General features: G+C 42.5%; 3 protein-coding genes across 9 annotated transcripts; all 3 read right to left on the bottom strand.

The window, feature by feature from the left end:
- Positions 1 to 706: 706 nt before the first annotated feature.
- On the bottom strand, positions 707 to 10140 carry pisd (phosphatidylserine decarboxylase). 5 transcript variants are annotated; one of them, XM_068334605.1, is made up of 9 exons: positions 10090 to 10140; positions 9372 to 9439; positions 9004 to 9134; positions 2751 to 2885; positions 2546 to 2647; positions 2342 to 2465; positions 2112 to 2252; positions 1876 to 2036; positions 707 to 1467 (listed from the first exon to the last, which is right to left on the bottom strand). In XM_068334605.1, exons 1-9 carry the CDS (start codon positions 10131 to 10133, stop codon positions 1198 to 1200), a joined length of 1176 nt encoding a protein of 391 aa, XP_068190706.1. In that variant the 5' UTR covers positions 10134 to 10140; the 3' UTR covers positions 707 to 1197. The 5 variants fall into 5 exon arrangements, with proteins under 5 accessions (XP_068190706.1, XP_068190703.1, XP_068190704.1 ...); XM_068334602.1 differs by having other exon boundaries at positions 1876 to 2252; XM_068334603.1 differs by lacking the exons at positions 9004 to 9134; positions 9372 to 9439; positions 10090 to 10140 and adding exons at positions 4278 to 4422; positions 7001 to 7226.
- A 698-nt stretch (positions 10141 to 10838) lies between these two features.
- wu:fi75a02 (uncharacterized) lies at positions 10839 to 16456 on the bottom strand. Of its 2 annotated transcripts, none has more exons than XM_068334752.1 (11): positions 16317 to 16456; positions 15187 to 15321; positions 14312 to 15088; positions 13693 to 14155; positions 12700 to 13008; positions 12522 to 12545; positions 12217 to 12394; positions 12024 to 12112; positions 11864 to 11935; positions 11618 to 11748; positions 10839 to 11474 (listed from the first exon to the last, which is right to left on the bottom strand). In XM_068334752.1, exons 2-11 carry the CDS (start codon positions 15311 to 15313, stop codon positions 11311 to 11313), a joined length of 2334 nt encoding a protein of 777 aa, XP_068190853.1. In that variant the 5' UTR covers positions 15314 to 15321; positions 16317 to 16456; the 3' UTR covers positions 10839 to 11310. The 2 variants fall into 2 exon arrangements, with proteins under 2 accessions (XP_068190853.1, XP_068190854.1); XM_068334753.1 differs by having other exon boundaries at positions 15187 to 15272; positions 16317 to 16445.
- Positions 16457 to 17109: 653 nt separating this feature from the next.
- On the bottom strand, positions 17110 to 25048 carry ythdc1 (YTH N6-methyladenosine RNA binding protein C1). Of its 2 annotated transcripts, none has more exons than XM_068335046.1 (16): positions 24858 to 25048; positions 23630 to 23731; positions 23027 to 23334; positions 22552 to 22945; positions 22244 to 22306; positions 21970 to 22085; positions 21779 to 21887; positions 21565 to 21682; positions 20987 to 21071; positions 20746 to 20900; positions 19086 to 19165; positions 18852 to 18888; positions 18616 to 18655; positions 18467 to 18532; positions 18192 to 18383; positions 17110 to 18069 (listed from the first exon to the last, which is right to left on the bottom strand). In XM_068335046.1, exons 1-16 carry the CDS (start codon positions 24886 to 24888, stop codon positions 17887 to 17889), a joined length of 2079 nt encoding a protein of 692 aa, XP_068191147.1. In that variant the 5' UTR covers positions 24889 to 25048; the 3' UTR covers positions 17110 to 17886. The 2 variants fall into 2 exon arrangements, with proteins under 2 accessions (XP_068191147.1, XP_068191148.1); XM_068335047.1 differs by having other exon boundaries at positions 22552 to 22942.
- Positions 25049 to 26986: the final 1938 nt, after the last annotated feature.

Here is a 26986-nt window from a genome sequence, read left to right as displayed (position 1 = left end):
GAACGGAGGAGTAAGCTGATTAGAGATTTAATCAACCAATCAGCATGCCAAATGCTGACTCAATGAGGTATGCCGCGAACACGTCTAACTCACCACTGGAACACGATAGCCTGAAGGTGGCATTATAAAAATGAGCACACCATTCATATCCTGAGTATGTCCATGTATAATTTGTATGACTCCAGATAAAAATCTGGATTTCCCAGTCAGGAAGAAAACTGTTCCAGCTAGATTTCATCCACAAGTTTCAGGTCAAAGTTTAAATGAGAGCTTATGAGTCAGTTGGTAGGAGTTCCAATTGCTGAGTCATGAAGTAATGTCTATTAGCTTCAAAATAAGCATAATTTTACCAAATGTTACCATCACGGATGTGGAGCTCTACTCTAACAATGTTGTTGCCCACTGTTAACAACCGTTATAAAATTTGAAAACTGTCAAAATTACTCTAAAACTAAACTGGAATTTAATGGAAACCAGTTTATATAACAAAGCATCAATTTGAAGCCAGTAAAGTTCCCTGCCTGGTGATCATTTCCATCTTTTCAGCATGTTTTTATGTGAAATTGCTGTTTTGTGAAACAAATGGAAAGTGGCGGGGCCAACTTTATTTGTCAAAGGGCAGATTTGTAGCTATTGAGTGAGGGCATTTGATTCACTGAATGTCACAATCTGTATCTGTATGTGTTTGAATAATAAGAACAACGTGTCTAAGAAATATATTTATTCACAATTGAATATTATACAAAAATAGAGAGGCAACAAACTTGCAGAAGAACAAACGATCAGCACCCTGGAAACCTCCACAAATCTTTAGATCAGTTTGACAAGACAAAACAGATTTCACAACTAATAACATTATTTACTTGGACAAAGTAAATGCTCATGGTTTCCTCCGGGCTCACTAACATCAAACACGATTAGGGCTTTGTATTAGTGTTTGCAGTCAGAACACGAACCCTGTGGGTCGACAACAATTAGCATCTTACTCTTTCTTCATATCTTGGTCAAATGTTCTAAATGTAATTAAATATCATTAAAAAAATAGTTTTCTGTTTCGGTTTCTGGGCAGAGACATTTGGCATCTCAACTGTCATGAGGCACAAGGTCTAGTGGGAGTGGTAACCCTTACATCTATATTTGGTCCATGCTCAGCAGTTCCTCATCTTCACACCCCTCCCCTGTCTGCCACACAACCAATTAGAGGCTGCCGAGCCCCTCTCCCACTCTGATTCGCTGTCCCGGCTGCAGGTTGAAGCTGAAGTCTTTAGGAGCTTCAAATAGTAGAACAATGGTGGAGCCGAGGTTGAACTCTCCGACTGCCGCCCCCTTCTGTAAGGCCACGCCTCCTCCGTCTACTGAGGCCACGCCTCCTTCGCCTGACGCATTCAACACCTGTTCATGAAGGGCGACATAGCTGCGGTCGTGGAAGGAGCCTTTACTGTAGCGAGGAGCGTTCGTCTGAAGTTCCTGATGAAAATAACGAACAATAAACTTATGAGAAATATATCAGTCATTGTGGGACATCAAAATTCCCCTTACAGTCATGTCCACATCATTCAAAAAAACAAAAAACAAAACCGCACAAAGCAATTCCCCCACTTCAGTTAAGATAATACTGAACTTAATGATCAGGTTAAATCTTATTTAAAAAACATTTATTACATCCGAACACATTGAGAAATCCAATAACTTTCAGTGATCTAACTTTCTTTAATCTCATATTCAAGTCTATTTTCTCACGATTCAACGTTTGAGGACCTGAATCTACAAGATTTTATAAAAATTTAAAAGGTTTTGTTTTCAAATAGACAATCTAGATTCAGCTGCTTCTCATAAACCGACGAACAGGAAGGTTAACGTGTGACATAAACACACCTGGTCAAAGTAAACCCTGATGGAGCCGACGTTTGTGGCTCCAACCGCCGTCAGTGAGAAGAAGCCGTGCTGCCAAAGGCCGGTCAGGGCCACCCGCTCGTTCAGACAGAAGAGCTCTTTGACCAGCCGGGCCACGCCCGGGTTGACCGACATTAGCGAACCTGATGAGGACAGAGAGAGAGAGAGATGAAGAGAGGGTAAAGAGCCCACGGGTGAACGGGCAAACACACTCTGACCTGGGAAGTGACGTCGAAGCTCCACCTTCCAGTCCGTGGGTGAATGAAAGCAGTGATAGTCACCAGGAGCCAGGTAGACGACCACGTGGAAAAGGTCGTTTTCAGGAGACGACAGAAGGAGGTCACGGAAAGACGAGGAGTCTAAAGGGACACGTGAGGACGGAATCAGTGTTAAATGATAAAGGAACTTTGATATCACATGACCTGGGGTGAAGTAGGTGTAGTCCTACCGTTGCTCTGCCTCTTCCGTGGGCCCAGGAAGTTCTCCAGACTGTAGGTGACCCCCTTCACCTGCTCCACCTCTGAGTTCTTTACACGACCAAAGTGGAGGATTTTCCCGTCTGCTGGAGAAATCTGAAGGTCGACAGAGACAAACATTCAATAACTGCATAACAAAACAAGTTAAAAACAAAGACGCAGTTGAAGAGTCCTACCAGACAGGAGGAAGCACAGAGAGGTCGGACGGCAGGTTTAAGTCGTCGACAGAAAAATTCACTCAAATTCCTATAGTGATGTAAATCCTCCACCGCAGCCTCCTATTGGTTCAGAGCGATAAAGTCATCAAAAATGCAGGATGACCCGCAATGATATTCGGTCAATTCAAAATGTTAAAAATAAAAAAATAAAGTCGATTCTGACCTGCATGTTGACCCCGAATGTCCAGATGTAAAGAGAGTAGACGGGTTTCCGAAGCCAGGTGGGGAGCTCCACCCCGTTCAGACGACCCCACGCCCGCGAGAGGAGGCGAGTTGGGAAGGAACGATACAACGCCACCTGCAGGACCGGAGAGGGAACTACACGTTCATAACCCCTTCCCACAATCACGAGTGAAATATAAACTCAAGAAACACAAATGAGTAAAAAGTAAAGGAAGACAAGGATGACGACGAGAGGAAGACACAGATGAAGGGAAGAGGACAGACATAAATTGAAAGAAGAAAGGAATAAAGAGAGAATAAAATGAGGTGGAAAAGAAGAAACCACATGTGCTTGTTTTACTAAACATCATCCTTGACTAGGATGACATCTAGTCGAATGATTCCTGAATCGGTGAAGAAAGGTTTAGCCAGAACATCACTGAATAAAGAAACTTTTTTCTGTGGGCACCTAAATGCAGCACAGAAACCTCAGAGACCTGCTGAGGTGTTAGAACATAAAGCGATGAGGTCAAACGACTGAAGGTTCTCATTCTTTCAGATTTCCTTCTCACCCACCAAACTCAGATTGGATGTGAATCAGATGATGCTCCTTAAAACCAGCCACTGCTGACTTGACAAACTGACTCACAGATGAACTGCTACTGTTTTGTGTGGTCATGAATATTGGGCTTTATTTGAAAAAAGCATTGCTTCTCCTAATTATAAAAAAAATCCTTGATAATAACCAATAAAGCAAAGATGAGATCCTGGTAAAGGTTAATCACAAGCATCTTCAAAGACCTGCTGAGGTGTTAGAGCATAAAGAGATGAGATTAGACGACTGAAGGTTCTCATTCTTTCAGGTCATGGTTATCCAAAGCTGATTTAATACCTGTGGTCTACTCACTTCACCACAGAAGTATTATTTATTATGTATTATGCTTTAAGTACATTACATTTCATACAGAGGTGAAGTATTTTGGTCCAGTCTTGGCCTCTTCTAGTTTTGTCTTGTAGGACTGAACAGTCACTCACTGGGTTTTGCAGTGACACTAAACTGAATCTTCAAACTGCGTTTACATAGAAGGTTCAAGAAAACACCCAAAGGTTAACACCTAAATCACAAGTGTGATTAAGCATGCCACCCTTTAGAGTCTAAAACCGTACAACACACTATATTAACAACTCTTTTCAGCCGGAACAAACACACCAACGTCCTAATGCTACCTCACGTGTTCTCGTCCTCTAGATCACTTCTGACACTTCCCAACGCCTCCCTCAGGAAAATGAGTCTGCTAAAAGCTACTCTACATTCTCTAGCCGTTTGCTGTGCAGTGCAAATGTTATTCTAAAATCAGTCGACATGGAGCCAGTTAGGAAATTTTCCAAAGTCATTGAAAACTGATCAAAGCTGACTGATCCATTATCAATAATTAAAGATGCTCCATACAAGAGGTAAAAGGAAAAGGAAGTAGAAAAGGAGGAGATAAAAAGGAAAAACGTAAAGAACATCATTATGTCCGATTACCCGTTTGGCAAGCGGCCGCACGACACTGGCAGACAGGACATAGCACAGGAAGGCAATTGGCCGACGGCGCCAAGGGGTGGGCCGGCACACGCTACCACTGAGCGTGCTCACACGGCGACGGAAAGCCAGACGAGGTACCTGGAGCCTATTTATAATAACAATGATGACATTTAATGAGATTTGAGGGGAGTGTGAAGGAACATAATGAGGAGGGATGAAGGAATAAAACTAAGGGAGGAGTCAGACAGAAACAAATTTACAAAACATAAAAAAGTACAAAAAATATAAAGAATACAAAAAATAAATTAGGAAAAAAGGAGACAAAAAAATGTAATGACAGAAACTAGGTCCAAGAACACAGATATCCAGCAAGTAACTACTGGAGTACTGAAAAGACCATAATGATCAAAAGCATTTGATGTGGCCTTGGGAATGTGGAAAACTACGATGAAAATGTTACAGTGCCACCTACTGGCAACAGGAAAGGCCAGATTCCACACTTTTGTGTGCTCTTAATAGCCTCTCCAGCATATTGAAGTCAAATAAATTTGAGGTAGAACAGCTTTAAGATTTTTATGTTGCTTTATGTGAACATCAACAGTGAAGGCAGAGTTACGGTCAAGTCTGGTCCTTCTTCATGAGAGGAAGTTATAGGCAGCAACCTGGCCCAAACATCCCATAATTAATAACAATCAGCCATGTAAACTTCAACACACCTTCAGGCAATTATAGTTTTAAAGCCCTGGCAGTTTTGTGCTTTTTTAGAAGAAATGGAGTCAGACTATGAAGATGTGCTCTACTTCACCGTGACACATTGGTTCAGCAGAGGAAACGTCTTGAAGAGACTTTTTGAGTTGAGAGCAGAAGTGAAAACTTCATGGAGAAGGATGGGGTGTCTGTTCCTGTGCTAAGTGATCCAAAGTGGCTCATGGACTTAGCTTTTCTTGCTGACATCACACAGGAGCTGAATGGACTGAACAGGAAGTTACGAAGCAAGGGGCAGCTTTTCAGTGCTGCTATGACAATGTGAGAACATTCTCCAAAAAACTTGTTTAATGGAAAGCTCAGCTCTATCAGACAAACCTCTGCCATTTCCCAGCATGCATAACACTTGTGGATGCAGGAACACCATTCAATGGTGAGACGTATGTTGATGCCATTTTTGAAACTAGAGGAGGAATCTGATCACGGATTTTCAGATTTCAGGATGCACAAACATTAGAACAATGTTACAAGAACGCTGCTAATAAAGGTGATACATATTGGACTCACATTTGTTATTATATTTTGAAAAAAAATAAATCAGTTTTTATGCTCATTGTGTTGTATTTATCTATCACACCTTAAAGGCCGGTCCTTGAAAATATTGTCTGATGAAAAAAAAGGTCGGGATTAAAAGACAAAAACAAATTTAAATAAGAGCAAAAGCAAACAAGTGGCAAACAAGTGATGATGTCATTGAAGTAAAAAGAGGCGGGGACTTGAGGAGGGGGCGGGGTTTCACTGTATGGGCAGCAAGGGATGGAGGAAGAGGAGCGAGCGCTAACACAATACATGGTTACTAATATGATGCTAACGTGATGCTAAAACGCTAAGAGTGGGTGATCTATTCTAGATTTTAGAATGTTCAGTTTACAATATTACTTTTGCACATTTTAAATCTATTAAACAGATTTACTCAATAACTGTCATTTATAAACATTTGTAAGTTTGGACAGATCCAGGATATTTAAATATAAACTTTTTTCATTTACAATGTAGTGTTATGTGTTAAAATCTTTCATCCACAATAAATGTTATATTTTACTCAAAGCTCAGATACACAGAAGCTTGTAGATTTATTTATTGTGGTTATTTTTAATACAACTGGACCCTGTTTAACTGAATGCTTCACCTTCACATACTGTATTTACTTTTTTTAAATTTTTTTACATTATGTTGTTCATTCAGTGAGAACAGATTCACTTTAATATCAAACAGGTGTCAATACTCATTATGTATCTGCGTCTATTACTTATGTGTCTGTATATACATATTAAGTGTCTACTGTACACATCACGTTGCATCACAAACACATTTGCCGGAAGCTAACTGGGTTAAAAGTTTAGCAGGTTAGCACAGGATCAACTGCAAAGAGGCTAACACAAGCTAAGCTAAGCTAAAATAGCTGACCTGCTGAACTACTTGTTCACACACACACACACACACACACACACACACACACACACACACGCACGCACGCACGCACACGCGCGCACCTCTCTGATAGATTTAATGGATCAAATTTTTTTGTTTCAGTAGATTTCTTACTGAGCTGTTAATGCACCATGAGCATGTATATTAATAATCTATCCCTATAGAGTTATGTTTATATATTGCCCATCATTTATCTGCCTTTTTATACGAAACAAATTTTTGTAAAAAACTTAATTACAGCTGTGCACATCTTACTGGTTTCTACGGCTTGTGGTGTTTAAGTTTTACAACAGTTACAGTTTTTGTTTTATTTAAGAACATTTTGTATTTTACACTTTCACTTATTTTACATCTCATTTACCCGACTCTCTTGAATCATTTATTTTGTTTTTTCCAGTACTGACAATTAAACAGATTCATAAGTCCTTTAAGAACTCTCTGTTTAACAAAGCTGTCGTATCAATTTATCTAAATAAAGGTTTATTCTCAACCTTTCCTCTCCAGGTTGTATAAATTCTCTCTCCCACCTGAATCGTGCTGTCCTTCTTGTCCTCACCCCTCCTCCTCCATCTCTTTCTTTTTCTCCATCAGTCGTGTGACCACGACGCCTCACCTGCCGAAGCAGGTTGCGCCCCCCCCTCCGAGCAACAAGCCGGCGCGGGTGGAAGAAGCTCACCATGAGGTGGTGGTTGATGGTGCAGCAGCAGAGACAGACGGGCAACAACACATGTTTGATGGTAGGTGAGAAGAGACTGGTGAGAGTTCACAGAGATAAAGAGAGTTAATGCTCTTAAGACTGAAGAGCACCGCCTCTCTCCTCTCTTTCTCTCTCTCTTTGTGTCACTTCCTCCCTCTCTCCCTCCCTCTGTTCTATTAATAAACCATTTTAAAATAATGTTTTATGAGTGAATATGAAGAAATAATTTCATTATGTCCGTGTGTATCTTTTGTTCTTCCATCATTAGTCTTTTATTTTTTGTTTTTTAAATTATTCAATTTTTACCTTTTGGAATTATTTAAATTTTCTTATCCTGCTACATTTATATGTGATTTATGTTAAATATTATAAGCAAAAACAACAGTTAAAGTTAGAAACAAACATTCAAACAAACAGTAAAATTACAACTAATATACAGTAAATTTACAGTAAATTATTTACATTATTTTTAACTATTAATTGTTTAATGAGTTAATATTAAAGACATTTGACTGTTAATTAAAATAGAATTACTAGTGTTTAAATTCATAACATTACAATCTGTCAGCAGCAAATTTAATAATTTAGTTAACATTATTTTGCCTTATTTATATTATAAACATCTATAAATGAATATAAATGTTTTAAACCATGACAGAAAATGTGTTTCCAATTCTTTGATTATTAAACACGAATGAACTTCCAGCAACAGCCGGTCTCCTGCCAAAATCCCAGTTGATCGATCGAACTGCGTCCTTGAATGAACCAATGGAGAGGCAGGTGTTGGATGAGGAGAGGAGGTGGAACCTGAACAGGATGGTGATGTGTCAGTGCAATGGTCTGTGTGTCACCATCCATGTCACCATAAACCCAGTTATCTGAAGATACCGACCCGTGTGAGTTAGTGTTAGCGCTCTGTGAGAAAGGAGGAAGAGTTGAGGGGCAACACATCATTACAGAAGTCAGTGTGATGCAAACCTGTCAATGTGTGTGTGTATGTGCGTGTCTGTATGTGTGTGTAGAGTATGAAAGTAAAACAAAAAAAGTTGACATGGATCAACCTTCACAAAAAAAGTTCCCCCCAACCTGAAAACCCTTCAGTCGTTTACCTCACCTCTCTTTTTGAAAGTCATAAATAGGATCCGTTCACTGCCAGTCAGACATGGTGACCTTACCCAACTAATGATTAACCAGAACATGTGACCCAGAAAATATATTACACCAGAGGGCAGGTGCAAACGCAATAGAGGCAACGCTGACATCAAGGAACACCGGACTCAGGCCGACGAGCAGAGCTCCAAATCAGGATCCAAATCATACAAATTACAACAGAGGGGGCGTTAGCCTCAGCTTCTACCAGCTAGCAGTCGCTAGCAGCTAGATTTGTGTGAGTAAGGCTGTCCCAAATCAGTCCTCCTAAATTGCAGCATCCTTTTCACAGGATTCGTTGCACACCAATGATTACTGTCAATTAAAAAAAACAAAACATTCTACTTCTCTATTTTTTGTGATCTCTACATTGACTACAAGTTCTACCACAACTTTTGTGTTGCGGTTTTCAACTACATGTATATTAAGCAATCTAAACCAGTAATTCTGGTCAGCAGGAGGAACCAAATCAGCTAACAGAAAGATTTTCAAAGCATCCCTTCCTTCATCGACTGAGGACAGGAATGGACAATCAAACATCTCTACAGGTTCTTCTCTACAGATCCAACGTCTGTACATCACTTGAGGGAAATGAACACATTTATATATAGCCTATCTAAATGTTGAAGCATCAACCAGCAGCTTCAACAGAACTGAAGACGATGATGAAGAGTCCTTTCCTACCTGTGAGGGTGAGGCTAAAATGGGCTCTCCATCCCGTTGGCCCGTCCGTCTGTAGTACTCGTAACCAAAGTAACCGCCCCCCGTCACTATAAGGACACGGACGGGGCGCGGGCGGAGCAGCAAGGCACGGCCTGACAGGAGAGAGCACAAGAGAACGTGACTCAGAGTCCTACTGGTAATAATTGTTGTACTGACTCATGTGCCTTCAAAAACCAGTATAATTGTGTGTCAGTCAAAATCAGTTAGATGAAAATTAATCGCAATGCCCTTTTCAAACAGCAGAGGGAATAATTACAAAAATTAATTAAAAAGACAAGAAGACATGAAAGTGCAGGAGGAGGCACAGGCGCAGGGGCAGACTGACTGACCTGTGTTGAGGAGGCGCTGTTGGCTGAAACTCACAGCAGGAACACTGAAACACAGCTCGCTTGAGAATCTGAGAATGATAAAGTTGAATAGTTTGAATGTTCACAGCACTAATGTTGTGCATTAAACCACATTTCAGTGTCAAATTGATTTAGTCAAGTTATGATCAACCCTAATGTCGAATATATTAACATATTAATACAATAGTACTAATATCTATCAAACTAGCAATGAAACCAATGTGATCCACATTGTAGGAGCAGTTTTTCATGGTTTAGGAGTCAGATAATGGGGGTCACACTATAAGAATTAAAGGGTTCGTGGGTGGGTGATGAGCTTCCTAATAATACCTACTAATAATAATAATAATAATAATAATAACAATAATCATCGTCATCATAAAAATGATGACGATGATTATGATAGTATCCTAAACAGCTTAATAGTTAAATTAGACATCCTATTAAATCAATATTAGCCACTGGTATTACAATCTTCAACTCTTGCTCACGATGACAGGCGAATCTGTCACGTGGTTAACGTTACCACCGACCCACACGGCTCGTCCAACGACAGCGCTTCAAAAAGTAATCACACCGAAACTGTCCCAACTGCAGCCATGTGACGGTGACGTCACGTTCAAGCCACGCAGCTACGTCACTGTCTGACATCAGCTGTGTTCTTACAGGTGTCCTCTGATGAGGAAATAAAGATAATTACCTTAAAGTCACTCTGCTACACGCCCTCTGAAAGGCAGCCGCCATCTTGTGTTTGAATATGACGTATCAACAAAGGGGCGGGGGCGGGGCTTCTCAATAACTGCAGTGGATTTTATTCCTATAGCTGTCTGTTAGGTAACCTATACTTCACTGTGATTGGCTAACGTCTGAACAGCTGACTGCTGAATGCGCCAGTCGATTCCTGCAGGCGTAAACTGAGGGTTGAATGAACACACAGAAGATGCGTAGGTAGCGCCGTCAAATTCTCGGGATGATTCTACAAATTATTATTATTACAATTATTGATATTTACATTAAGTTGTTAATGGAAAGCTACATCCGGCTTCTGACGTACGTCAAATGCGTGGATGAAAAAGTTGTTTTATACTTGTTTTTTGGCTTTTATGTTTTTAAGCTTTTAAGTTTTATGTAAAAAAAGTGCCGAACGAAACCAGAGATTCATAGGACTACGGATGGCAAAGTTATTTCGGTGGACGAGCTGCTAAACTTCCTCATTGTTAAAATTACAAATCGAAATGAGATCGTTGTTTTGGCTACTACCAATTTCGGCACTGAAGTCATTCTCAGATTTATTTCTCACTACCTGGATGAGCTGCAGCGGTGACGTACAACGTTTTTATCAGGCGACAACTTTGATGACAAGCTGATCACCAGTAATTACTCAATTCTGAACACTAATGAAAATGACATCACAAACAATCTGTATGTACGTATTCACAAAATTATGAACGACGAACTTCAGACAGCAGAAACAAATTTTATTGATCTAAAAATAGACATTTTGCCAGCTGAAATATATATTATACTTTTAAAGTCCAAATATTTTAGATCTGTCATACTCACACACTCCTACTAGAGTATTCACACAATACTGCCACATAGTGCACAGAGTACTACAGTGCAGCTTTTAATTCATTTAAAAATATAAGCTGCCCCAGCTGTGGGCATGTCTTCCTGACGGGTCACGTGATGATCAATATTGTAAAAAAAACCTATTAAAAATTTTAAATAATTTTAAAAGTTCACATTTCAAGAGTCTAACACTGTAAAAACTTTAAAAATTTACAGCAAGTACACTGCAAAAAAAAAAATCCTGCCATATCTGGTCAGTTCCATTTCCACGTTAACGCAGCAGTAGCAGGCATGTTAGCAGCTGTGTTTATAGGGCCTTTGGTCAGCTGACAGGATGTGATGTCATCGTTCACACATCCAAGCCTTGTCGTGTCAGGAAGTCCTCCAGAGCACTTAGTCGCTCCACCAGCATCACATCCAAATCTGACTCATCACCGTTAGGGACGCTGCCATGGCAATGTCGGCGAGCTGCCGCCCGCTTTCTAGGGACCATCGCAACGGGAAGTCCTGCTCCTAAATCAAAAAGAAAAAAAGTAAAGATAGATACGCATGTAGATATATACATATTTGTGAATGGCTCAAAGATGTTTTTAAATAAAATCCACAGTCTATCTTTAATTTGCTCCCCCACTCCTAGTTGAAATTTCCCGGTATACCTTGCAGCCTCTTCCTCTTCCGGGGCTGAGTGAAGTCAGGAAAAAGGAGCACCCGCCGCCTCTTTTGCTGCCCAATCAGGAGCAGCGCTCCATCCTTCTCCCGTGGCTCCTCAAAGATTGTCTCAAGACTCCTGTGGGAACAAAAATGCATGCATATCCTGTGACTTTTGTTTTTTTAATATGTACCATTAATTTTCAAGGTGGAATTCATAACTGTTATAAAATGCCGGATTTGTGCTTAATTACCTGTTGGTAGAAGGGGAATTGTAGTTCTTATTAGTATAAATCTCTTCGAGACTGAATTCTTTCTTCTTTAACCTAAGCAAATATTGATTGATATGATTTTAGAGTATGATCAATTTCTTTGTACATGACAGTGATCATTTCCTTCACATCTACCCCTTACCTTTTGACCTTTGGCAGTCCCATTGGTGTGAGTAATGTTTCACGTGGTGATGTCCGCCGGATTCGTATCTGTGAGACTCGTTTACCTCGCTGACATAAATAAAGACAAAAGAAATTAAGCTCCATTGATGGAAACCACGACTACAAATTATTAGAAACATCATAGGAAGTGCAGGAAATAACAATTAATCCACCTCTCCATTTGTGCTGAGAAACTCGGACGCTGCTGCTGATTGGCTAGAGGAAAGCAGCATCGACAGTCCATTGGCAGAACATGATGGTGACGGAAGAGAGCGTCGCTGTGGGAGGTGAAGGCGGCGGGAGCTGTTTCTGGACCGCTGCTTCTGAAGTCGCCGCCCGGGACAAACTGGACTGTTATACAGACATAAATTACACCATTTAAGAAAATGCATTAACCTGATGAACAGTGAAACAATTAAAACGTTTTAGCTGAAGCCCAAAGAAATACAACAAATCAAAAGAGGATAGTTTTTCTCACCTGGGTGTAGTTGGTCGCACATAGCTGCAATGACAAAAAAAATTCCTAATTATTGCGCTCAGACTATTATAGCAGACAATATGTAAACAATAATATCACAATTAAGTAATCATTTATAGCCTAATAATTATGAATATTAATGAGAGTTAATATTATCTATCTATTAGAGGCAACCAACCAGTGGTCATTTTTCAGACCGGGTGGGGCTGTCCAGTCCTTCAAAGCCCTCAGGGGGCTTAAACAAGCTACGCTCCTCATCGACTTGGATACTGTCTCCATGGCAACTGCTGAAAACTGCAACATGGGGGCGTGGCTAAAGTAGGAGTTGGTACAGAGGTAAAGGTGAAGTGCTCTCTGGTTGGATGAGCATTGGCGCTGAGGGGCGAAATCAGAGAACCGCCACTGTCCTGATGAGATACTGAGCGCTTCTGATTGGCTGCAGGTCTGAGCTGGCTGCAGAAAGTGCAAGGCATCCTGGGAAAATGAGCTTGAGGTGTAAAGAGAAGAAAAAAAGAGTTCAAAAAGAGTTCACAATTAAAAGACTTTATAATTGTGTATTTTGTTGTTTGGTTACAATAATTTCACACCGCTTAACTCAGTCGTTGATTTCCACATTGTTTTGTGTGTTTTTTTTACAATGTGATGTAAAGAATTAAATTAGGTGGGTTTGACAACACGGGAATGCAAGTAAAAAGTACAGAGAAAAAAAATATCAATAGAAGAAAGCAGTGCAGCAGATGAAACCATCACACTACCAGGTATAACTTTGGAATTCAGAGCTGGGGAAGAAAACAGTGGACAAATAAAAAATGTGGAGAAGAAGGCAATTAGAGCGGAGTACAGAGCAGACCCCCTCCCCCCACAGCTGAGCCAGAGCAACACTGGAAGTCTGTTTGGGAGAAGGAGGTATCAATGTCATGATTAATACTAGATACTTCGTATCCAAGCAATTACGGTACATAGATAGAAATATATAAATGCATATGCATACCTTGAGTAGCTGTGTTATATTTAGTTGGATAAATATAGATTATAATACTAACTTACAAACTTACTGAAGAGCAAAATGTGAAGGGACTCTGGGAGGAAGCTGCTCCCATTTTCTGAACCTGATTGGTAGATAAAGTCACCGTTGATAAAGGTTATGCCTTTATGTTATAACATGTCTTACCTGTGCAGCACTGGGGCTCTGAAACCATTCAGCCTGACGACACTGACGTCTTTCTCTGACTGACTGCTTCCTCTCTCCTCTCCTCTTCTGTGTTTCTTATGGTTGAAGTTGTGGAGAGTAATTGGCGCGTCCTCTTCCTCTGCTCCTCTTTTGAAAGACACCGCCATTCGTCCTACAAATCTTCCAGCAATCTCCTCTTCATCTTCTTCCACATTTTCAGTCATCTTTCTTCGTCTGTGGTTCTTCTTCCTTCTTTTCTTGTCATGTCTCTCCTCCTCCTCTCCTTTCTTGTCCCTGCCTTGTGATTTGGTCAGAGTGGAGGACAGTGGAGGTGTGCGTGAGTCCTCAGCATCTGACGATGACGATGATAATGACGATGATGATAATGATGAGTGTGTGGTAACATGTGGGAGTTGAGAGGGACTAGACGAGGAGGTGGGATTGAGGGGGAACCAGGCAAAACCTGAGGAAGAAGAGAAAGAATGTGAGAAAGTTTGTCTTGGAGGAGCAACTCTGTGAGGCGATGGGGGTGGGCCGAGGGTGGATGACATCATCAACAACTGACAGCATTTGGGGTGGGAACATATGACCATATATGTAGGTGACACATGGAACTCACCAGGAGAACAGGTTGATCCTCCTTCTTTTCTTTGCCTGCTCCTCCTCTTCCTCTTCTTCATTCTGAGGCTCCTCTCCAGAGAGTCCAGACGATGACCAAGAGAGGCCAGAGCTCCTCGCAGGAGGCGACGCACCTCTAAACGGTGGTCTGAGAGGAGGCGGGGCAGGATCGAAGAGCAGGGGCAGCAATGAGGAGCAGGGGGAAGAAGAGATGGTAAAGAGGGAGTGGGAGGATGAGATGAGAGTGGAGGAGGGATAGGAGAGGAGGAAGGTGGAGGAGGTATGGCTGTAGGTTGAGGTGGTGGAATGAGCGAGGAGCTGAGGAGAGAGGGAGTAGAGGGGGAATCATGGTGAGAAAGAGAAGATGAGACAGGAGCATGAACCGGGGGGAGAGGTGGTGTAGAGGCAGCAGACAACAAGAAATGAAGGGAAGAGTGGAGGGATGGAAGAACAGGAGGAGAGGTAGAAAGTGGAGCAAGGAAGAAAGAGGTAGGAGGAGTACTAGTGGTAAAAAAGACAGATGGGGGTGTTGGACATGTGGAAAAAGTAGAGGAAAGAAGTGGAGCAGCATCAGGTGGAGGATGACAGACATATGATGACGGAGGAGACTGAACAGAGAGAGGAGTGGAGAAAGATGCAGATGGATGAGAGGAGACACAGGAGTGAAGAGATGTTTGTAAAGGAGGTGAGGATAAAGAAGAGAGGGAGCAGGGAAGAGGAGGAGGAGAGGAAGATGAGGAGGAGGAGCTCCAAGGAGACGCAGGTGGAGAGAAAACTCCTGAAGGATAAAAAAAAAAGTGAATGCACTCCCTCACAAAAAGAAATTCTCTTGCTGATTTTTTTTCAAGCAATCAAAAGAAACAAGACTAAACTCACCCGTTTCAGACTCGTTAGCACCATCGCCGTCATCATCAGCCAATGGGAGAGGTGGATCTGGCATCGCTGCTAACAAGCCCTGCCCCCTGTCATCACAGTCATTCAAAGTCAGAGGTCGAGTCAGCATTTTGATGACTGGGAGAGAGAAATGGAGAATACATCTAATAAAACAAACCGAGGCAAGACAGGATAGGCTAAGGTCAAACGAACTGGGAGGAAAAGTTTAAAGATAGTTCGCCTCTCGTGCAAGAGGCTTCTACAGTTCTGAATTAGAAGTGGGGTGGGGGGGGTTCCACACATTTGTCCAAGTGGGAGTGGGCAAAGTAAAAACACACAGCCTCATAGGTTTCAGATATGGGCTGTGGTCCCCACTCCAGGGAGTTTGGAGTCACCTTAAAGTTGTTTGGATGATGTTTGTGTCATTTCCTCTTCACACTAATTTAAATCAGATTTGAGCATTTTAATGCATTTCATGTGGAGGACAACTGATGACACAGAACACTCAATTGACCACCCAGACTTCAATGAGAACTTGGTTAAGAATCTTGCCAACAACCCAAGGGAAATGTTTTGGCCATGGGCCGCAAGTTGATAATATCGGAGTGATTCCAGTTGACTTTATTAAACACAGATGAAGATCTAAAGCAGGTCCAGTCTTCTCCACTTACCTCGACCTGGGTGACCTGCTGACTTATCGACGACATAACGTCACATTATCATCTATGATCACTCCCGGGGCTTCGGTACTAAATATATTAAAATAAATACGATGCCTGTTTGTTCTTTAGTGAAACAAAAACTCCACAATAATGCAGATATCTCGTTTTCTATCGCGAGAGTTAATCATTTGCTGCTGTTAAGAAAACCATGAACATTTCTGTAAGTCTTCATCGTCACCTGACAACCGCAGTTCTTTTATGGCCTCATTATTTTGTCACAGCGGTTTTTTGTGGGACAAACGAACAAAGGGACAGTCACAGGAAGCGGGGGTGTTGAGGACAGGCGTGAGGACAAACGGGATTTGAGTGACATAAAAGCAAGCTGCTCGAGCTAGCTTTAGCTAGCTACCGTTAGCAGATTATACTGTGTTGTGAATCAGTTACCGGACATAAATGGGGTTTTAATTTTACCTTTTCAAGGCCTGTTGGTCCGTTAGTCTCCTTTAACTCCTCTTATCTCTCATTTTTGGCGCTTTCAACGCCAGAAAATGCTGAACCTGGCTGTGACGTCCAGAGCAACACTTGTTATCACTATTGCACCGGCGTTAAATGGCGGAAGCCGCAATGATAGAAGTTCCGCTGGAACTTTCAAAATAAAAGCGTCAAGCTAGCCAAGACATTCCTCGTGGTCCGCTTCTTTTCACCTTTGTTCAGGTGTTTGAATATGATTGCGGAATTATAAAAAACATTTAGTAACTGAATATGTTTCCATGAAAATAAAATAACACCATACTCCAATATATGCTAACATGAAATCAGAAATCAGGAGAGGGAAGTATGGGCATCCCTGCTGAGACTGTTGCCTCAGTGACCTGGCCCAGGATAAGCGGCAGATGATGGACGGATGAAATTAGAAATCGGGCAACAATTCATACACTTCCACATTTTAACACCGGGGCAGGAGAAATTTTGGGGTTATTTACTTGACAATACCTTCAGTGTTTGAAGTGGTGACCAGACTGGGGAATTTATTCAAGTTGAGATACAATTACACACTTTTGATGGATTTGGTCAATTAAACTACTGTAATTAACATGTTGCTGAGATTTGAGACTTGGATATGAAAAGTTGGCCATATAAATGCACTCTCAAACTTTCTGCTTCTCCAAAAGCCAGAATCAGTCAATCATACATGATTCACGGAATTGTCATATGCAACTCACCCATCACACAAAGAAAGCAGTCATTTTGTTAAAAGTGTTTTCAGATTTTATTCTGTACAAAAAACAGATACAAGCTCCACCCCTTCCATTCAGGAGATTTTACCCACTCAAATTAGGTATAACATTCCTGATCAATACAACAACAAAAAAACTTCCCAGAAAGAATTTTTCTTTGACATCAGATGTTTGGGATAAAGCAACATAAGACACTTCATACCGCTTTATGTTCTCAAAGTTACTATGTGGAAAAAATACCAAAAAACCCAAAAGTAAATACAATCATGTTTAAGAAACAACCTAAAAAAAAAGAAAGAACAAATATACAAAATGAAAATTGGGAGAGTTTGCGCTCTAACTCTTCTTCACTATTTTTAAATCAAGTTCTATCTTTTACAGGAAAAACTGACCAACATTTTACAATAAAACAATGATGCATCAAAGGGCTTCCGCCCTCATGTTGGAAACTGTTGGACTAGAGCAAGAGAAACATTTAAAAAATAAACTGTTTCGAGTCATTTAATGTGAGGTGCCACAGTGGATTCTGGAAAATTAAAGACTGAAATTACACTTAGAAAAGACATTTACATTTACTTTTTTTTAAATCATAACTTAATCATGCCATGACCTGTGATGTAACTTCCCTTTTCACTCAAAGTCTTCAAAATAAGAAGTTCACCAAAACTACAATATTTTCTGAAAAACTTTTTATTAACATACAACTGATGTCATTGAGCAGATGTTCTCGTTTTTTGTGTATAACATTTATCAGAAAAACCATCAAAAACCACAACTGGCTTACAAAATGTGACATCATCAGTTCATCTGCGGTACCGCCCCCTTTCCTTGTCCCTCTCTCTCTCTCTGTCCCTCACTCTCTCTCTCTCTCTGTCGCGCCGCGGCCCCCCGCGGTCACGCTCGCGCTGCCGCTCCCGCTCGCGCCGGCTGCTTACCACTGCCTGCGTCCTCCGCAGGAAGTCGTCCACACGCATGTCATAATCGTGCTGCATGATGGGAAACAGCAGGAGACAGGGGTCACGTGTTATGAGTAAATACTGTAGGTTCTCATCAATAACTGATCAATAAGGTTATTGACCTCAACAGTAGGGGGTCGTAGTAGACTCACCGGGCTGGACGTGAAGGCGCGGTGTTGTGGAGCTCGCTGCTTGTCTCTGAAGCGAGGGGGTGGGGCCTCATGTGGTGGGAGGGGGGCATGGTGGTGATGATGGTACGCCTGGTGAGGAGGGGGTGGGGGGTGATTGTGGTGGTAATACGGGGGATGGTGTGGGGGCGCCTGCTCCACGCCAGGGTACGCCGCCTGATGACATGGGAATCATCATATTAGTATGTGATCAATACTGGGATCGATCAGTAAACATGATTAATTAAGAGAAAAGTTACCAGAGTCTGCCAGGGAGCTGGGGGGCCAACACTGTGGTGGTAGTCCCTCACATAGTCATTGTAGGACTGAAAGAGGCACATAGGTGAACAAACCTGAACACATCCAAACACTGTGCTAACGTGCTAACAACAAACTGCTAACAACTCACCCCATTCAGAAATACATCTCGTCTGACGCTGGAGAAACGTCTGCAGGTGGAGGGGGGGAAAATGTTATCATTTTTGACAGTATTTGATTGAAATTCTTCCGATACACTTAAATATACAAAAATATAATCCGATCTCATTACTTAGAATAGTTAAAATACAAAGTTCTGTCACATTTAAATTGGGGGCTCTGGCTATAAGGGACATCCTGTCACCCGTTTCAGGTGAGTTTCCTCACCTGTCTACCGGCTGGTTACGCAGGTCCTGGATGAAGCCTGTTAAAGGTCAAAAAGTGTGTGAAACGAGCACATGTTGAAGTGATGACATCACATTCCACAACAACCGTTACGGTTACATTTCCGTTAAAACTAAATTTTATCGACTATAAGCACGGACACAGACGACGGCTGTTAGCCTTCAGGGTTTGAATAAAGTTGTTCAAACATGATCTGTAGTTCTCGGTTTTAACGACCTGCACGCTGGTTGAAGTCCGGCGGCCCGTCGGCTCGCGGTCGCTTCCTGCCGTGGAGGTCGTATTCATCGGGACGACGCCTACATAGAAAGTCGACAGGTGAGACACTGCAGGAGGGACTGAGGTCAAAGGTCAAACAGTTGAAGAAACACCCACAAATTCATAATAAAATCCTAAATCTACAGGTTTGACATCAGAAAGTCTACAATGCTGGTTCTACTGGTAACATAACTTACATACCGTTTGTCCAGCTGTGTGATGCTACACTTACTGGTTCCAGTGGTTCTTCCAGTATGTTATGACATCACTAATGCTGGTTCTAATCTATTTGAGGATAAGGTTTTCAGAACTGTCTAAGAACCAAGTTTACTACTTTAAATTTACTGACCCACTGTCTGAAGTTGTAACAATAGCTGCATGTTCACATATTTCTCTCTACAAACAATAAAAACATACAAAGAAGAAAAAGCCTCTTAAAGAGACGACATACCGCTTCAGTTGTTTATGGGGGGGGCTGTCAACAACATACTGATTATTACAACAGTTTCTTGCCTCAGTCCATGTTTAAGGCTTTTATATACCCTCTTACTTTGAAAGGGTGGAGGGGTGATGATGAAGATGAAGATGGTGCAGTCCTGTTACTCATACACAAAGACCCCGCCCCTTTCAGCCCAGCCCCACCCCTCCAGACCAGCAAAGTCCTTTTAACAGAAACCACCACATTTCTGTCGCTCCGTCCGTCTGGATTCTTTTTTTTATCTCCTCCTCCTCCCACACACACATTCATATTCAGTTCATTTGAGAGTGCGACACACACAAACACTCACAAGAGCTCTCAGTCCTGATTCTGTGTGTGTTGGGGGAGAAGGGGTCATAACTGTCCTTTACGAAACGGGGGTGGGGGTGGGGTTGGTGGCATCTTTTTTTTTCAGTCCAAGGGCTTTATTTTATTTTTTAATGCAGTCCATCTTTTCCTTCATTACGTTAACCTTCTCTGTTGGAGTGAGGAAACCCCGCCCTCTGACACATCATACTCTCATTGGATTCCGTCCAGAGGCCACGCCCCTGTTAGAGCAACCTGCCCCACCTTCTCAAAGACCCAGAAAGTCTGCTGATCTGTTTTACTTCTACCTTGCCCGCCCTTCCCCCATCAGTCCAGCCAGGGACGTTTGTCCTGATGCTGTTATTCTGAAAGGATCAGCCACAGTTCTGTTAAGAGCAAAATATTCTGACTTTAACTTTGGCGGTACGAAGCTCCTGCAAAGAGAAAGAGCTTTCAGAGAAATTTAAGAACTTTACTTTCAGCACTGAGAAATGTTTAAATCTTTAAAACTTAACTGTCTTATTATCAGAAGAAACAAACACCAATTAGTTTGTTGCTCCACTTAAGAACAAAAACCGCTGAATTAAACTAAATCTGATTCTTTGTGTTTGTACGCGCCCAAAGTTTTAACTTCCTGCCTGACTTTTAAAGAATTCCACCAGAGACGCAGAGTGAGGCATCAGACTCCGACAACAACCAGAAAACCAGCAGCGCTAGCCACGGGATAGCTAGCCACCGGCTAAAGGCGGCGGCCGTCTCCGTTGTCCGGCAGCAGGTGGCGCCATGGTCGCAGCAGGAGAACAGGAAGCAGGAGGAGGAGCTTGATGATTGGCTAACCTTCCCGGTTCACGCTGTGGCGGTCGACCCCGGGGCCGAGGTTCTGACGGTGTCCGACGCTTGTGACGGACGCGACGAGCCACTTGGTGGATGTCCACGTTCTCGTCCAATGGGAAAAGGGCACAGAGCTGAGCGCCGATGTCCGGTTGGATCTCCTGAAGGATTTGAAATTAATAAGACATGGAAACACAGTTCATAAACATTAAACTTTACACAGACAAGCAGGAGACAGGAAACTCACCTGTCCATCACGTCCGATCTTCACAGGCTTGTGTTCGTTCCAGGGATTAGACAGGTGAGCCGTTTTGGTGAAAGGAAGCTCTCTCCTGTAAGAGAGATGAGACCAAGTATTCAGACACAGATTAAGATCAGTTGTACGTCACACGACTAAACACATGACTCGTCTGCACATAATTGGCTCACTCAGCATATGACTCAGAATGAAGTGCTGCACAGTCAATAAATAAACAAAAAAATAGACACACCATAAAACAATGAACACAATGCGATAAAATAAAATACCAAATGAAAATCCAATAAAAGAAGTTAAAAACAAATAAAATCAGATAAAACAATTAAAATTATATGTAAATCATGTACAAAGTCAACACTTTAGATGTTGCCAAACACCAGGGAAGAGGTGGGTGTTTAGAAGAGATTTAAAATGAGACAGAGTGTTGTGAACACAGATGTTTAAAAACCGATGACATATTTAGAAGACTGGAGCGTGATCTCTCATTACTTTCACTCAGGTGTCATTGACACCAGCTAGCCTCAGGTCGAGTCACTAGTACAACAGATTGTGCGGCGTTGGCTTACCTGCAGAGCCAGTCGATCTTGAAGACTCCACCCAGCATCTTGGCGTTCATGCCAGCAGGAAGAACCCAGTGGATTGGAGAGCCACCGTGATGGGACTCGGACGCCAGACGAGCAAAACCTGGAGAAGAAAGATGAAATTAATTTCAGAGGGTGTCTCCAGGATGAATAAACAGAGTATAATTGTTCCCAGACAGAAGACGTCCCAACATCTCACCTTGGAATTTGCCGCTCTCCCTGACTGAAAAGACGAGAACGACGCTGCGAGCCGAGCGGAACGCTGCATTCAGCTTCTTCTCATTGACCGGCAGCGTTGACCAAACACCCTGAACATGATTATTACTATTAGAACACATTCGAAAATAAAAATCTGACATTTGAAACATTTTAACGTCACATTTTTCTTACTTTTGCTTTAGCCAGAGAGACGTTTTCATGGTTGTTACTCTTGATGAGGAAGAAGCGAGCGTCTCTCAGGATGTAACGCAGTTTACTGCTTGGATCCTGACAGATCATGAACTTCCCTACAGGTAGAATAAAACACAGATGACAGACAACAAGCTTTCGTTAGATTACTTTACAGAGTAGAACTAGTAATCTGATGAAATTTCTCAGATTAACTCAAAGTGTGCTAAACACCTCCATACATTAAAAACATGAATAACAAATATGGCTGCCTTACTTTCCATCCCTTTGCGAACAGCTCGGACCGACGACGACAGCTTCTCTCGCTTCTTCTCCGAATCTTAAAACATAAAAGCAAAATTTACTGAAACAGCAGAGATGTGATCAATAAAGGGAAGGAACGGTGTTTTAAAACAACAGCTGTTCAGCTCCCCTGAGCTGAAAACAGAAGATTCGTCTAAAACGAATTTGATCCATTTAAAGTAAAAAGCTGATCGATGTGATTGATAACTGATGGCAGGAGCTGTACGTTATGATCAATAAATAGATTTATTAAGAAATCTTTTCTGATGTTGTCATGGTTACCTGAGGCCTCAGAGGCAGAGCCTGAGTGTACCGACTCGCCGTCGTCAGAGAAACTGATTGAGGAGGCCGAGCGCGAGTCACCGGCTTCGCTGCGAGTGTCGTAGTCATTTCCGTCTCCGCCACGACGATCATACTCCTCCTCTTCCTCCTCCTCATCGTCCTTTTCTCCTTCCTCTTCCTCTTCTTCTTCCTCCATGCCTTCCTCTTCTTCATCTTCTTCTTCCTCCTCCTCTTCGTCCTCTTCTTCTTCCTCCTCCTCTTCTATGTGGGAGGCATTTGGGGAGGAGCTCCCAGAACCCGGCTCTGAGCCATATTCTGCTCCTGTCTCCTCCTCTGATTGGTTGTCCTCATCATGGGGGGGGGGACTCGCCCTCCGCTCATCACGTCTAAACTTCTGAAGACAAATAAAAACATGTTATGATTCTTATACACACACACACAGGGGTAGGATTAGTGGGAGTCATAGCATCAGTACCTGGCTCAGACTCTCCAGGCCTCTCTGAGACTCTCGACGTCGGATGTCTTCTCCTCCACGGCGGCTGCTCGTCTCACGGGTTAATCTCCGCCCCTTTCGTTCATCGTAGTAGTCGTGACGATAGCTGCCAGTGGTGGAACCAGTATGGCGTCCACGGGGGCTAGATGCCACCTTCTTGGAGGAGGAGGAGAGATGAGGACCCAAACCTCTTTTAGTGGAGGAGGAAGACCTGGAGGGGGCGTGACCCGATGAAGATCGTAACCTCTTTAGGTCCTGACTGTCAGAGCGCTCACTCTTCCTCTTTGTTCCTGGCAGACAGGATGAAGGGTTTACTGACTTTAATACAGCTTCAGGAGAGAGAGCTACAACAACTAGCAGGTAATGCTAAACAGAGGTGAGATGCTAACAGCTAACAAGTAAAGAAAGGCTAAGCTACATGGCCTGGAGCTCGAGGCTTTGAAAGTGGATTCACTCAAAATGGGAGGACAGATGTGTGACAAGCCTCAGATTTCTACTGACCTCACACTGACATCACCACAGCTGGTGTGGGTTGTAGCCTACGATAACTACCAACGACAGTGGTAGTGACAGCAGTACTCGTACCTTTCTTGTCGCTGAGGTCTCGTTCGGTCTCAGGGTTGTACAGCTCGTCATCCTGATCCGGAGCTTCAGTCAGAATATCCTCCAGAACGTTCAGCTCCCCATCTGAAACCGGAACAAACGGCAACATATGACAAATGTTTTCACCAATGACATCATCAGACATAACAACACCGGTACAAACATGCCATTAAGCAAATATTACACACACTGCAAACACTGTACTGCATGTACATGAGTGTGTACATACATGCAGCTGACCCATCTGCTAAAAGCAGAGAGTACACACTACAGCACTCAGGTTAGTATGGACAGCACAGGACATACTAACCTAAACAAGAATAGCTGATCTCTTTGTCGAGAGATGCCGTTTATATACATGTACTGAGAGTGAGAAGAGAATTTGCCCTCTGGGGATCAATAAAGTGTGAATTATTATTATTTGGGAAAAACACTTCCTTAACATTAATATGTCATGAGTAAACACATCAGGGCGTCTTTTGGATGGTTTCTTTCTAGTGTTTGGTTTCATGTTGTTGTTTTGTTGTTGTTGTTTTTTTTTTGGGGGGGGGCATGCAGCAAATGGCTTCGGCGGAGGAAACGAGACGGCCCCGGAAGAGGACTGCAGCCTCGAGTCACGCGCTCCGCGCTTTCGTCACACCTCTGATTAATGATAATGATCAATCGGCCACTATTGGTTTCCGCCTCCCACCGCGAGAAGATACGTGTGATGATGATGATGATGATATGTAAACACGTGGAGATTCCTTTATTTCAATTCACAATATGTAGTGTGTGTGTGTGTGTGTGTGTGTGTGTGTGTGTGTGTGTGTGTGTGTGTGTGTACCAGTCGTTTGAATGTAGTCAAGTCTGTTAGGACAAAAACTAGCTTACAACACATTAGTTGAATGTATCCTCACATGTGAACGTTTGTTAAATAGACGAATTTACGTTCATGAAGTCATGACCAGAGGTTCGCTCACGCAGCCAGCTTCAGGTTAGCTGCGGTCCGATATCGCCTCTCACAGCGGGGAGCTGTTAGCATTAGCAGGCAATGGCCGCCATACCGACTGACGGATAAGTCACGTCCCTGGTCATCAGTCCACAACCAACGTCTTTATTAATACAACACGTGGATAAATCGAGAACTATCAATCCATGAGTGATAATCAAACAACAGAACAAAGATGCTAATGCTAGCTTCACACCAACAAAGCAGCCCTGGTCTCACCTTTGTCTTCGCGCCGGTCCGCCGCCATCATAGCAGTGATGACGTCGTCCTGTCTCACGCTCAGATTCCGCTACGGAGAGGATGTTCGGGTTCGATGTGATCAATAATCCGAAGACTAAAAGAAATCTGGTCACATCAGACACTGGGAAATGGCGGATTGCGGTTATGGCTGCAGCTTCTTCTTCGGCACTTCTTCTTCTTCTACGTTGTTTATTGGAGGCGAAAACTAACTTAGAGGCGCATTACCGCCACCGCCTGGCGCTTCCTGTGGAGCACAAGTCAACGCAAAAAGTTTTTTCTGTGTTGGAGCAAACAGCACGTAAAGCTTGAAGATGTTTCGTCTCTTACTCCAGTAACTCCTTCAGTTGTGAACGGCTGGCAAGACACTCCAGGTATTTAAGCTGGTGGGAGTCTTCAAGGTCATTCAGACATAATGACAGTCGTTCAATAATATAGGTTTCACCGATTGGCTCTAGAATCCCCACCCCTGGGACAATAAAGTCACCTGAAAGCCGGTCAGATGATGTGACTGTTATGTCCTGTCCTGAGGGCTTTGATCTCCTGTATTGTCCCATCAGCTTGTCGAGTGTTTGTTTTGTCTCCCCAGGGTACAAGTCTAGGCAATCCTCACTCTTCTGAACGACACCACACAAAGGATAATGTTATATATGTGTTACACCTAGTTGTCACACCAACAGACAGACAACCTTTCACATCATATTCATGCTACGGACTATTTGGAGCCAAGTTACCAAATGAAGACAAATCACAACATAAACTAAATAATAATAAGAGTGAACTTATCACATGAGATTTTGTTTTGTTTTTACAGATGTGCTCACTACCTGGCCTATAGATGCTTTCGGTAACCTTCACAGACATAGGGAAAACATGGAAACAAACAGGAGAAAACTTCTCAGGTGGATTTAAACAGCCAACTCCGGCAAACACATTTAAAACAATGGTTCATAGTCTCAAACACATTGTCTCAAGGCTTGTTGGAAAAACCATATTCTTCAGCATACTACAAAACAGTATAAAGTACCAGTGGAACGCTCCACTCAGATATTTGGAACTTGCCTCCAGCTTTGAGAATGAACTCAGCCTTTTGGAAAGCGAGATACCTCCAACATTCTCTACCAAGTCCAGCTGACTTTATTAAACACAGGGATCTACCATGACCAGGATGAATGGGAATCTTCACAGAGAACTATACAGTATTTTTATATTTGATCATATATTTTTATATTTGGTAGCATATTGTATGTTTTATTTGAGAGCTAGGCTCATCCGATAAGGCCATTTTATGAAATTGAACATCGCAATATAAAGGTCTGATTTCAAGTCAGCCTGAAGAGGTTTCTTCAGTTCTCGTGGTGGTTGGTCTTGTCCCAGCTTATTAACCCTGTGAGGTGCGGTCAGTGCTATTCACATTCATAGTTGAAACCCATCTGGCACCTCAACAATGGTTGGTGGGGGTACCAGGGGGTCTCAAAGGGGTTCGTTGAAATGCGAGTTTCACCGAGCCTTTGTTTACTAATGAGGGTCACTAGCATGAGGCACTTCAACCGGATTAATCTGCTGAGTCGTTCTTTTCGGGAGTTTCGAAACTATCTGATTGTAAATGGGCGAAAGGTGATGTCGCAGACCACCCCCTCACCCTCCATTCAGACCTCCACTCCCCCGTTCAGAGATGGCTTCTCCACTTTGACATGGATGGCTTACTTCAGTACTCTCAAACCATCTGTCTTCCCTGTCCAGAATCTGAACATTGGTATCCTCAAATGAGTGTCCCTTGTCCTTGAGGTGAAAACAGACTGCTGAGTCCTGTCCTGATAAGTTGGCTCTTCTGTGTTGAGCCATGCGCTTGGGGAGTGGTTGTTTGGTTTCCCTTATGTGGAGAGCTGAGCATTCCTCACTACATTTAACTGTATAAACCAGATTGCTCTTATGATTGTGTGGTGTGGGGTTTTGTGGGTGGACCAGTCTTTGTCATGACAGTATTGTTACATTCCATGAAGGGGAATGCATTGTAATTGCATCCCGTGAAGCGGTGATGTATTGTAATTGTCAGTGTTTGTGTGTTTGTCAGTCCACCAAATACAGTATATTCACAACCATTGCAGATA

This window comes from Antennarius striatus, chromosome 15, assembly GCF_040054535.1.
Source record: "Antennarius striatus isolate MH-2024 chromosome 15, ASM4005453v1, whole genome shotgun sequence".
Taxonomy (NCBI): domain Eukaryota; kingdom Metazoa; phylum Chordata; class Actinopteri; order Lophiiformes; family Antennariidae; genus Antennarius; species Antennarius striatus.
The sequence above is the reverse complement of the archived record's forward strand: the minus strand, read 5'-3'. Positions and strand labels throughout refer to the sequence as shown.